Below are 12534 nucleotides of genomic sequence, written 5' to 3'. Positions count from 1 at the left end.
TTATACATAGTAAGAAGCTCTCCTTTAAGTTACTTATTAAAAGGTAAGCATTATAATTGTACCAATATAAAAAGGCAGGCCATGACCAGCGCTAACACGACAGCCACCACTGCCTTTTCATCCAACTTTTTTTGCACATTTAAAAGTTTGCTTCACATATATATAATTAATCACCGTGTTCTTCACCCGTTCTTTCCCAGTTATGGTAATTGCGGCAATTTTAATGTTTATAAACCAACATTGCCTCTGTATGAGTCCGGGATCATCAATATCGTCTGTCGTTGATGGTTTCGCCCCTGCTGTAGCAACATGGTATGGGAGCGCGACAGGACCAGGAAGTGGTAATAACTTTTAGCTTTAATGTATATAACAAAAGTAAACAAGAGATTAGCTACACATACTTGCTTGGAAAGACATGCAGTATGTCAATAATATTACAAGATTAATTACAAAAACAATGCAACATTTGATATTATAAAGTAAAGGAAATTAAAGGGACTACGTAAATCCTTGGATATGCTTTCATGCAAAATCATGATATATGATGCGATCCTGGTGAAATGAGTGAGCAGGGTCGGGTGTTCCACCGGATCTGCTATCAAAATGATGAAGGAAATAAGAGCAATGTAGATATCTGAACCAGAAGCTTCTTCCCCGGGCGGAGAGGATTTCCTGCACTCAAGAAGGTAACCACGTGAATGGGTGTCGGAGGGGTGTCCGGCGTGGCCACTCTGATGCTTAAGTCAGTGAATGATTCAAACCAAGAACCAATGTAACCAAGTGATGGTTGTGATATTGGTGTGAATAAATGAATGTAAATGTAAAGAGAGAACCTGGTATTTATAGTAGGAGAAGTAATTATGACCTCGTTCTCCGTGCTACCTACTAATTATAGTAGGACGGCTGAGCACACCCTATATTTTCTGACATGTCAAATCTCATACTGGTCACATCCAGCCCATCTGATTTTGTCAACTCATCGGCCTAGTGTCAGAGATGGGACAGTCGCCCACATCCTATTCTGCTAGTATACTCGAGTGCGGTGCTCATACCGAGGTGGCCCGGGTAGAAAGTTCCCGGGAGTTTGAACGAGAGCCCGGGCGTCCGGTGGCCCGAGGAGGAGACGTCCCGGGCATTCACCTGCCCGGCTCCTGATGAACCCTTCCTGTCACGCCACCCTAATTTTCCATCAATTCACATCAATAGGATTCAGTCAGGTGCGCTTCTCGAGACAAGATCTTATCTTCTAAACCACTCAAATGCGGCACTGTTAGCGAGGTGCCCGGGTAGAATGCCTCCCGGGAGATTTATACAAGAGCCCGGGCGTCTGGTTGCTCGGGGAGTAGAGCATGAGCTTGCACCTGCCCGGCTCCAGAAGAATCAATCTGCAGATTCACTCGGATTTGGAAATCTTTTTGATATTCCGGGTCATGGATGACCCGGGCTCTTATGGGGTATCATCACACATCCCTTAAATAGTCGGGCTAGAGTCATACTCGCTGTCCTGATCAGTCATGCTTGGATTCCCAAAGAGATAATCAATCTTGTTCTATAAAAGCATCGGGGGCTTCATGTCTCCCAGAAATGGGATGAAATGCCGGAGTCTCGTGTCTTATGGACTTGAGATAAGATGCCGGGGCCTCGTGCCTCCCGGTTTTTGCATAAGATGTCGGGACCTCATATCTCCCGAACTTAAGTATAAAATGTTGGGACCTCATGTCTCCCGGGCTTTAAATAAATTGCCGGTACCTCATATCTCCCGGACTTAAGAATGGTCGAGGTGCGGAGCCCCGAGCCAGGTTTGAGAACCCTGGGCTTATGAATAACCAAGATGCGGAGCCTTGGGCTGGGGAGCATGTCCCGGATCTTGGGAGTGGTCGACGTGCGGAGCCCCGAGCCAGGGTACGGATCCCTGGACTTAAAAGATGACTGAGGTACGGGTCCCTGGACTTAAAAGATAACCAAGGTGCGGATCCCTGGCCTTCATGAATGGTCGAGGTAAGGAGCCCCGAGCCAGGGTACGGATCCATGAACTTAATAGATAATCAGGGTGCGGAATCCTGGCCTTCATGAATGGTCGAGGTACGGAGCCCCGAGCCAGGGTACGGATCCCTGGACTTAAAAGATGACCGAGGTACGGGTCTCCGGGCCAGGGTACGGGTCCCTAGACTTAAAAAATAACCAGGGTGCAGAGCCCTGGCCTTCATGAATGGTCGAGATACGGAGCCCCGAGCCAGGGTACGGATCCCTGGACATAAAAGATGACCGAGGTACGGGACTCCGGGCCAGGGTACGGGTCCCTGGACTTAAAAGATAACCAGGGTGCGGAGCCCTGGCCTTCATGAATGGTCGAGGTACGAAGCCCCGAGCCAGGGTACGGATACCTGGACTTAATAGATAACCAGGGTGCGGAGCCCTAGTTTTCATGAATGGTCGAGGTACGGAGCCCCGAGCCAGGGTACGGATCCCTGGACTTAATAGATGACCAGGGTGCGGAGCCCTGGCCTTCATGAACGGTCGAGGTACGGAACCCCGAGCCAAGATACGGATCCCTGGACTTAATAGATAACCAGGGTGCGGAGCCCTGGCCTTCATAAATGGTCGAGGTACGGAGCCCCGAGCCATGGTACGGATCCCTGGACTTAATAGATAACCAGGATGCGGAGCCCTGGCCTTCATGAATGGTCGAGGTACGGAGTCCCGAGCCAGGGTACGGATCCTTGGACTTAATAGATAACCAGGGTGCGGAGCCCTGGCATTCATGAATGGTGGAGGTACGGAGCCCCGAGCCAGGTTTGAGAATCTCGGGCTTATAAATAAACAAGGTGCGGAGCCTTGAGCCGGGGAACATGTCCCGGGACTTGGGAATGGTCGAGGTACGGAGCCCTGAGCCAGGTTTGAGAACCCTGGGCTTAGATAATGTGTCAGGGTCTCGTGTCTCCCGGGCTTAAGAGATTTTGCTTTACTTGCTGTATGAGTTTTATTAAAAATCAAATCACTAACCTGGAAATATTGAATCCGAATTCATTTTCCGTAGAGTAAAACTTCTCTGGTTGAGCTAAATTAGGTGACTAATATAACTGTATATTACTGAGTGCATAGCAAATGATCTTCATGCTAATCCGGGATAGCTGCTGAGCTTTGAGCCCATATGAAATCCACATATAAGATATGAGTGCCGAGCGGGTCGGACTTGTATGTTTGCCAAGCAGAGTTGGGCTTATTTTTGAATGGAAACCATATCTACGTCTTGAGCTCAATTTCCCACAGACGGCGCCAATGATACGATCCTGGTGAAATGAGTGAGCAGGGTCGGGTGCTCCACCGGATCTGCTATCAAAATGATGAAGAAAATAAGAGCAATGTAGATATCTGAACCAGAAGCTTCTTCCCCGGGCAGAGAGGATTTCCTGCACTCAAGAAGGTAACCACGTGAATGGGCGCCGGAGGGGTGTCCGGCGTGGCCACTCCGATGCTTAAGTCAGTGAATGATTCAAGCTAAGAACCAATGTAACCAAGTGATGGTTGTGATATTGGTGTGAATGAATGAATATAAATGTAAAGAGAGAACCTGGTATTTATAGTAGGAGAAGTAATGATGACCTCGTTCTCCGTGTTACCTACTAATTATAGTAGGACGGCTGAGCACACTCTATATTTTCTGACATGTCAAATCTCATACTGGTCACATCCAGCCCATCTGATTTTGTCAACCAATCGGCCTGGTGTCAGAGATGGGAAAGTCGCCCACATCCTATTCTGCTAGTATACTCGAGTGCGGTGCTCATACCGAGGTGGCCCGGGTAGAAAGTTCCCGGGAGTTTGAACGAGAGCCCGGGCGTCCGGTGGCCCGGGGAAGAGACGTCTCGGGCATTCACCCGCCCGGCTCCTGATGAACCTTTCCTGTCACGCCACCCTACTTTTCCATAAAGTCACATCAATAGGATTCTGTCAGGTGCGCTTCTCGAGACAAGATCTTATCTTCTGAACCACTCGAATGCGGCACTGTTATCGAGGTGCCCGGGTAGAATGCCTCCCGGGAGATTTATACAAGAGCCCGGGCGTCTGGTTGCTCGGGGAGTAGAGCATGAGCTTGCACCTGCCCGGCTCCAGAAGAATCAATCTGCAGATTCACTCGGATTTGGGAATCCATTTGATATTCCGGGTCATGGAATGACCCGGGCTCTTATGGGGGTATCAATATATATGTATGTATGTACTTGCAGGTGCAGCTTGTGGATTTGCAGATGATGTAGCAAGTGCGCCATACAACGGTTATACAGCTGCAGGAAACAACAATCTATTTAAATCGGGAAAGGGTTGTGGGAGTTGCTACCAGGTGCTTATATTCTTTAACATTGTTGATAACCTCAATAGGGTCCACAACAAACAAGTTGCGATTTTAATCATTTATGTTGTCAAGATCGGTTATTCATGCTATATCTTTCTATATTTTGGCTATTTTAGTCCGCCATTTTTTTAATATTTTTTTAATGGGAATCATAATGTGGCATTACTTCCAGGTGAGATGCAGCAAACATCCTTCTTGCTCAGGTTCTCCAATAACTTTAACCATCAACAATGAGTGTCCCAGTGACTGCAATATCGTCCCTTATCATTTTGATTTGGGTGGAAAAGCTTTCGGGTTGTTAGCAAAACAAGGGCAAGACGATGCAATGAGAAAAGCTGGAATAATCGACGTCGAATATCAAAGGTATGACATGACCTAGCCATAATTTTATCATATATAATATATCGCATTTTCCATGTTGGGTGTTTTTCGTCTTGTTTTTCTCTATATGTGTAACTTTTTTGCATGTGTGCAGGGTGCCATGCAGCTATAAATCAAACATAATATTCAAAATTGACGAGGGTTCCAACCCTAATTTTCTAGCATTTGCAATGGATCGGAGTATATCAATGGTGATGGAGACATCAGTGCTGTAGAGTTGTTCCCTTCTGTCGGCAGGAGCATAGCATTTATTGCATGAATTTGCTGAAAAGAAAAACGTGTGGTTGGCTGGAAATTTTCAGAGGAGAAAACGCGTTTTTATACGCGTGTTCACACGGACAAGGGGCTCTATAAATAGAGCTCTCCCCTTCATTCTGAAATCATCTCTTCTTCGAGTTCTCTCATCCTATTAGTTCTATAATATTTGTGAGGTGTTTGTTCTCCTGTATTAAGAGGGTGTGTGTTCTCTTTGGAAACACAGTGAGTGAATTGTACACCGTAAAATATTATAGTGGAATTCTTTTCATTTTGCCCGTGGTTTTTATCCTAATAATTTTTAGGGGTTTTTCATGTAAATCTCGGTGTCCAATTTATTCTTTATTTTCGGGATTTATTATCTCAAATTCCGCACATGGGACCAACAAGTGGTATCAGAGCCTTGGTTTAAAATTTCTTAAAATTCTGAGTATGCTCTGTGGTTGTAGCCTAGACTGATCTTCCATATCAGAAAAGATTTTTTGAAATTTTTTATTTAAGGCGGGATTATTTTGTCCGGTCAACTAAAATTGTTGTAGACATAATGGCGGGAAGGTACGAGATAGCAAAGTTCAATGGAAGCAATTTTATGCTGTGGAAAATAAAAATACAAGCAGTTTTAAGAAAGGAGAATTGTTTGGCGGCTATTGGAGATAGACCGGTGGAGATTACGGATGATGGAAAGTGGAATAGATGAATGATAATGCTATTGCAAATTTACACTTGGCTATAGCTGACGAAGTTTTGTCAAGTATCTCTGAGATAAAAACAGCCAAAGTTATCTGGGATACTCTGACAAAGATGTATGAGGTCAAGTCGCTACACAACATGTTTTCCTAAAGAGAAGGCTTTATACTCTTCGGATGGCGGAATCCTCATCGATGATCGATCATATCAATACACTAAATACTCTATTTGCCCAAATCACTTCCATGGGCCATAAAATAGGGGAAAATGAACGTGCGGAGCTTCTACTTCAAAGTCTACCAGATTCATATGATCAACTTATCATCAACATTACCAACAATATTCTTATGGACTTTCTAAGATTCAACGATGTCTTAACTGCGGTTCTCGGAGAAGAAAGCCGGCGCAAGAATAAGAAAGATAGGTTGGTAACATCAAAGCAGGCAGAGGCGTTACCGATGATAAGAGGAAGATTTATGGACCGTGATTCCAGTGGGAGTCAAAGACGAGGTAGATCAAAGTCAAGAAGTAAAAAGAAAAATATTTACTACTTTAAATGTGGCGGTAAAGAGCACTTCAAGAAAGAGTTTACGAGTATCGATAAAAGTTCTCAAGGAAATGTGGCCAGTACTTCAGGCAGTGGTGAAATATTATTCAGCGAAGCAGCAACTGTTGCAGAAGGCAGACACAAATTTTGTGACACATGGATTATGGATTCAGGAGCGACGTGGCATACGACGTCTCGGAGAGAATGGTTTGATCATTATGAACCAGTCTCAGGAGGATCTGTATTCATGGAAAATGATCATGCCTTGGAAATCGCTGGGGTCGGTACTATCAAAATTAAAATGTTTGATGGCACAATTCGCACCATAAAGGAGGTACGACATGTGAAGGGACTGACGAAAAATCTTTTGTCCTTGGGGCAATTGGATAACATTGGGTGAAAACACGGATCGAGAACGAGATCATGAAAATTGTGAAGGGAGCGCTTGTTGTTATGAATGCGAAAAAAGTTGCTGCAAATCTGTATGTTCTTTTAAGAGAAACACACAAAGAGGCGGAACTAGCTGTTGCATCAATTGGTTCAGGAGAAGAATTAACAGTGTTATGGCATAGAAAGCTCGGGCATATGTCAGAACGGGGGTTGAAAATTCTCTCAAAACGGAAGCTGCTGCCGGGACTTACAATAGTGTCACTACCCTTTTGTGAGCATTGTGTTACCAGTAAATAACATAGATTAAAGTTTGGCACTTCTACTGCCAGGAGCAAAAGCATATTGGAACTGATTCATTCGGATGTTTGGCAAGCACCGGTTGTATCCCTAGGAGGAGCGAGATACTTTGTCTCGTTCATTGATGATTTCTCTAGGAGATATTGGGTGTATCCAATCAAGAAGAAATCAGATGTTTTCCAGATTTTCAAAGATTTCAAAGCGAAGGGTTGAACTTGATTCTGAAAATAAAATCAAGTGTCTGAGGACTGACAATGGAGGAGAATATACCAGTGACGAATTTGATGCATATTGTCAACATGAGGGCATCAAAAGACAGTTTACGACGGCTTACACACCTAAACAGAATGGAGTGGCGGAGCGGATGAACAGAACCTTGTTGGACAGAACAAGAGCTATGTTGAGGACCGCAGGTCTAGAAAAGTCATTTTGGGCAGAAGCAGTCAAAACCGCTTGTTATATTATCAATCGTTCTCCTTCAATGGCGATTGATCTGAAGACTCCGATGGAGATGTGGACTGGGAAGCCGACAAATTATTCTCATTTGCGTACATTTGGAAGTCCGGTGTACTTTCTGTACAATGAGCAAGAAACATCAAAGTTGGATTCGAAATCCAGAAAATGTATCTTCTTGGGATATGCTGATGGAGTAAAGGGGTTTCGCTTGTGGGATCCTACTGTTCACAAGCTTGTCATCAGTAGGGATGTTATCTTCGAGGAAGATAAAATAAAGGGAGACAAAGGCACACCGAATTCAGAAACTACTATTTTTCAGGTGGAAAATAAGACAGACGAAGATCAAGTTTCTTTTAAAGCAGTACCAGAGCACGAAGAACAAGAACATGTTAAGTCTGAGGTTTTCAATGTGAGGCAGTCAACTCAAGACAGAAGACCACCAGGTTGGCTTTCAGATTATGTCATTGAAAGCAACATTGCATATTGTTTATTATCAGAGGATGGTGAGCCATCGAGTTTCCAAGAGGTTACTCAAAGCTCGGATGTATCCTTGTGGATGATAGCAATGCAAGAAGAGTTGGAGGCATTAGACATGAATAAAACTTGGGATCTTGTTACACTACCACGAGGAAGGAAAGCCATTGGAAACAGATGGGTTTATAAGATCAAGCGTGATGGTAATAACCAAGTGAAGCGGTATCGTGCTATGTTGGTGGTAAAAGGGTATGCTCAGAAAGAAAGCATTGACTTCAATGAGATATTTTCTCATGTGGTTCGGCTTACAACAGTCAGAGTAGTGTTGGCATTATGTGCGGTGTTTGACCTACATCTAGAACAGCTAGATGTGAAAACAATATTTCTTCATGGAGATCTTGAAGAAGAAATCTATATGCTCCAGCCAGAAGGTTTTGCGGAAAAAGGCAAAGAGAACTTGGTTTGCAAGTTGAACAAATCTCTGTACGGTCTCAAACAGGCGCCGAGGTGTTGGTACAAGAGATTTGATTCCTATATCATGAGCCTTAGATACACCAGACTGAGTGCATAGCCTTGTACATATTTCAAGAGGTCTGGTGATGATTATATTATTTTGCTGTTGTATGTGGACGACATGTTGGTAGCATGCCCCAACAAATATCAAATCCAAGGATTGAAGGCACAAGTTGACTAGGAAATTTGATATGAAGGACTTGGGACCAGCAAACAAGATTCTAGGGATGCAAGTTCATCGAGACAGAAGTAACAGAAAGATTTGGCTTTCCCAGAAAAATTATTTGAAGAAAGTCTTACAACGCTTCAACATGCAAGATAGTAAGCCAATTTCAACCCCTCTTCCTGTTAACTTCAAGTTATCCTCCGAGATGTGTCATAGCAGTGAAGCAGAGAGGATAGAGATGTCTCGATTACCATATGCATCAGCAGTGGGAAGTTTGATGTTCGCCATGATCTGTACAAAACCGGACATTGCTCAAGCAGTAGGAACAGTTAGTCGGTATATCGCGAATCCTGGACGAGAGCATTGGAGCACTGTTAAGAGGATCCTTAGATACATTAAGGGTATCTCGAATGCTGCATTATGTTACGGAGGATCAGATTTTACACTCAGGGGCTATGTCGATTCAGATTATGCAGGTGATCCTGATAAGAGTAAATCTACTACTGGTTATGTGTTTACACTTGCAGGAGGAGCAGTAAGCTGGGTTTCAAAACTGCAGATAGTTGTGGCGTTATCTACAACAGATGCAGAATACATGGCAGCTACTCAAGCTTGCAAGGAGGCAATATGGATTAAAAGGTTATTGGAGGAGATCGGGCACAAACAAGAGAATGTTCCTTTGTTTTGTGACAATCAGAGTCCCTTGCATATTGTAAGGAATCCAGTCTTTCATTACAGAACGAAAAACATTGGAGTACAATTTCACTTTGTGCGGGAAGTAGTAGAAGAAGGAAGTGTGGATATGCAGAAGATTCATACAAAGGATAACATAGCTGATTTTCTGATCAAGCTAGTGAACACTGATAAGTTTGAGTGGTGTAGGTCCTCAAGTGGTCTAGCGGAAACGTAAGCAGCAGGAAATGACAAGATTGAAAAGATGTGTGGAGATGTGTTTGATTCTCAATCAAATCTCCAAGTGGGAGAAATGTCGGCAGGAGCATAGCATTTATTGCATGAATTTGCTGAAAAGAAAAACGTGTGGTTGGCTGGAAATTTTCAGAGGAGAAAACGTGTTTTTATACGCGTGTTCACACGGACAAGGGGCTCTATAAATAAAGCTCCCCCTTCATTCTGAAATCATCCCTTCTTCGAGTTTTCTCTCATCCTATTAGTTCTATAATATTTGTGAGGTGTTTGTTCTCCTGTATTAAGAGAGTGTGTGTTCTCTTTGGAAACACAGTGAATGAGTTGTACACCGTAAAATATTATGGTGGAATTCTTTTCATCTTGCCCGTGGTTTTTACCCTAATAATTTTTAGGGGTTTTCCACGTAAATCTCGGTGTCCAATTTATTCTTTATTTTCGTGATTTATTATTTCAAATTCCGCACGTGGGATCAACACCTTCGAATTCGAAAGAGACAACCATGGAACAGTCATGGGGTGCCACATTGAAAGCAGGAATACCAGCGGGAGTAAAAGGTCCTTATTCGGTGAAGATAACTACTATTAAATCAAGAAAATCAGTGGTTGCCAAAAATGTGATTCCTGCTGATTGGGCTCCTCGGAAATACTATAATTCAAGTGTTAATATCCAAAGCTTCTGATTAGAATACTAGCTAGCTAGGATTTTCCTTTTTATTTTGGTTAATTATAATGAATAATTGAGCCCTTGTACAAGTTGTACGTGTGGGTATTTTCTATGAATTTTTTTGTAAGATTTATTGCTTGATAATCCGAACAAGTCCGGCTCATTGTAATAACATTAAATAAGATGCATGTTTCTATTGGTTTTTCTGTATTTTTAAGTTATATTATATGTCATAGTCTTCTTCTAATTTTTGTTTTTCTTCTGTTTTTACATATAAAATGAGATAATTGTATTTTTTGTTATTTATGTTTCTCTCTTTGCGATTTTGATTATCTATTATCTCATATTTCAGAATAATAATTATGTTCATTTTTCATTGGTAGTATTGATATATCACTACACACGTCAATATTGTATTGATTTCATATCAGTGGCACATCGGAGAAAAATACTAAAATGTCTAAAAAAAAAGATATTACACTAAGACTAAGGTTTGATAGACAATATAAATAACCAAAATTGTAAAAATACAAATATATAGGACCAAAAAAGCAATTTTCTCTTATAAAATTAAGCAAAATAATTTTAAACGGACCTACAAATAGCTTTGGAAATCAATCATTAAGCTCTTGAAGTTGCATATCTAGCATGCCATGAACAGTGTCTAACTTTCTAGGAGGCCAAAGAGAGCCCCGGAAATAAGGATGGCAATGGGACGGGACGGAGGCGGGTTTGCCATCTACATCCCCGTTCCTGGATTCCATCCTTTCCCCCATATCCGTCCTGATCCCCGCTTTTTTCGGGTTCAGGGAATCCCTAAACCTGAAATTTCGGGGATCAACTTCTTATCCCCGCCCCCATCGCCAGTTTCAAAAATATTAATATGACAAGACGATGACAGATTCAGATATTTTCTCAAACCAAAAATTATTATTATTTATTATTATTAGTTATAATATTAATATTAATATCAATAATAATAATAATAATATTATTGATATTATAAAAAATAATATTATTATTATTATATTGTTGATACTAATAATACTATTATTTTATTATCAAATATTTATTGACTTGTTATTGATGTAATATATTTTTTTATGCCGTATTTATGTATTGATTATTACACTCACTATTTTCAAACAAAATTTTATGGTTATTTGACAGCCTATTTTTTAGGTTTCACATATACCTCATCGAACGTACGTACGAGTTTAGCCACAAACTATATTAATCACCAATTTGTATATAACCGAGGGCAACAAGATTGGTTGGTTCAAAATTTATTTCCTTGCTTAGTAAATTATTTTGCCATAATTTTCTTTAACTCTTTTTTTTCCTGATATCCTCTTCATTTGCAAATTTTTTGAAAAAGAGTGCAAATGAAATCATAAACTTATTTTCCACTAATGGAAAAATACATGAAAGTTATATTTTAAAAAATTTAAATTGAAGGTTTAAAAATGAGATTGTTTAAGTGGAAAAAACATGATTTTTTTGAGTGCAAGTGAAATCATAAACTTATTTTCCACTAATGGAAAAATACATGAAAGTTATATTTTAAAAAATTTAAATTGAAGGTTTAAAAATGAGATTGTTTAAGTGGAAAAAACATGATTTTTTTTTAAAAAATTAGTTATTGGAGATTTTTTTCAATAATAATAAAAAAAACACGAGTCAGTGTTGGGGCCAGACCCACTGCTATTTGAGGAGTACTAGGTCTCTTGTGAGACGGTTTCACGAATCTTTATCTGTGAGACGGATCAATCATATCGATATTCACAATGAAAACTAATACTCTTAACGTAAAAAGTAATATTTTTTCATGGATGACCCAAATAAGAGATCCGTCTCATAAAATATGATCAGTGAGACCGTCTCACACAAGTGTTTGACTATTTGAGAGGGTGTGTGGGGCATTATTATTTTTGTTTTTGGACCCAATGCAATGATAGTCGATCCTCAAATAAATGTTGGAGTTTGCGCTATTTTATTTAATTAGGTAGAACTATATGTATGTATACAAAGTGGTTTAGTCTCAAAAAAAATTTAAACTCGATTAATTTATAATTTATGTAATGTTAGTCAAAAAACTCGACTGAATCTAGGCATAGACATTTTGTATATTGTAGCATAGACATTGAATCTAGTCTAGGCATATATTTTGTAATTCTTGCCTTACAATATTAAATAATCATCTCTCTAGTAATCCACATTCGCGACGTGGTCAATTTCATCTTCTTCTTAATGTTCATTACTTAACACACGCAACGAGTTTATGCACAAATTAATTTTGAGCAGGTCTCTTGGGAGACGATCTCACGAATTTTTATCTGTGAGACGGATCAATCCTACCGATATTCACAATAAAAAATAATAATATTAGTATAAAAGTAATATTTTTTCATGGATGACTCAGATAAG

General features: G+C 40.8%; 1 protein-coding gene across 1 annotated transcript; it reads left to right on the top strand.

The window, feature by feature from the left end:
* Positions 1 to 202: 202 nt before the first annotated feature.
* Positions 203 to 10123, top strand: LOC142528496 (expansin-B6-like). The gene is given in 7 exon segments (XM_075633544.1): positions 203 to 341; positions 4227 to 4339; positions 4524 to 4714; positions 4827 to 4908; positions 4911 to 4961; positions 9256 to 9271; positions 9936 to 10123. Coding segments are annotated over 7 exon segments (780 nt in total).
* Positions 10124 to 12534: the final 2411 nt, after the last annotated feature.

This window comes from Primulina tabacum, chromosome 16 (genome assembly GCF_025594145.1).
Source record: "Primulina tabacum isolate GXHZ01 chromosome 16, ASM2559414v2, whole genome shotgun sequence".
Taxonomy (NCBI): domain Eukaryota; kingdom Viridiplantae; phylum Streptophyta; class Magnoliopsida; order Lamiales; family Gesneriaceae; genus Primulina; species Primulina tabacum.
This window is presented reverse-complemented; position numbering and strand designations above follow the sequence as displayed.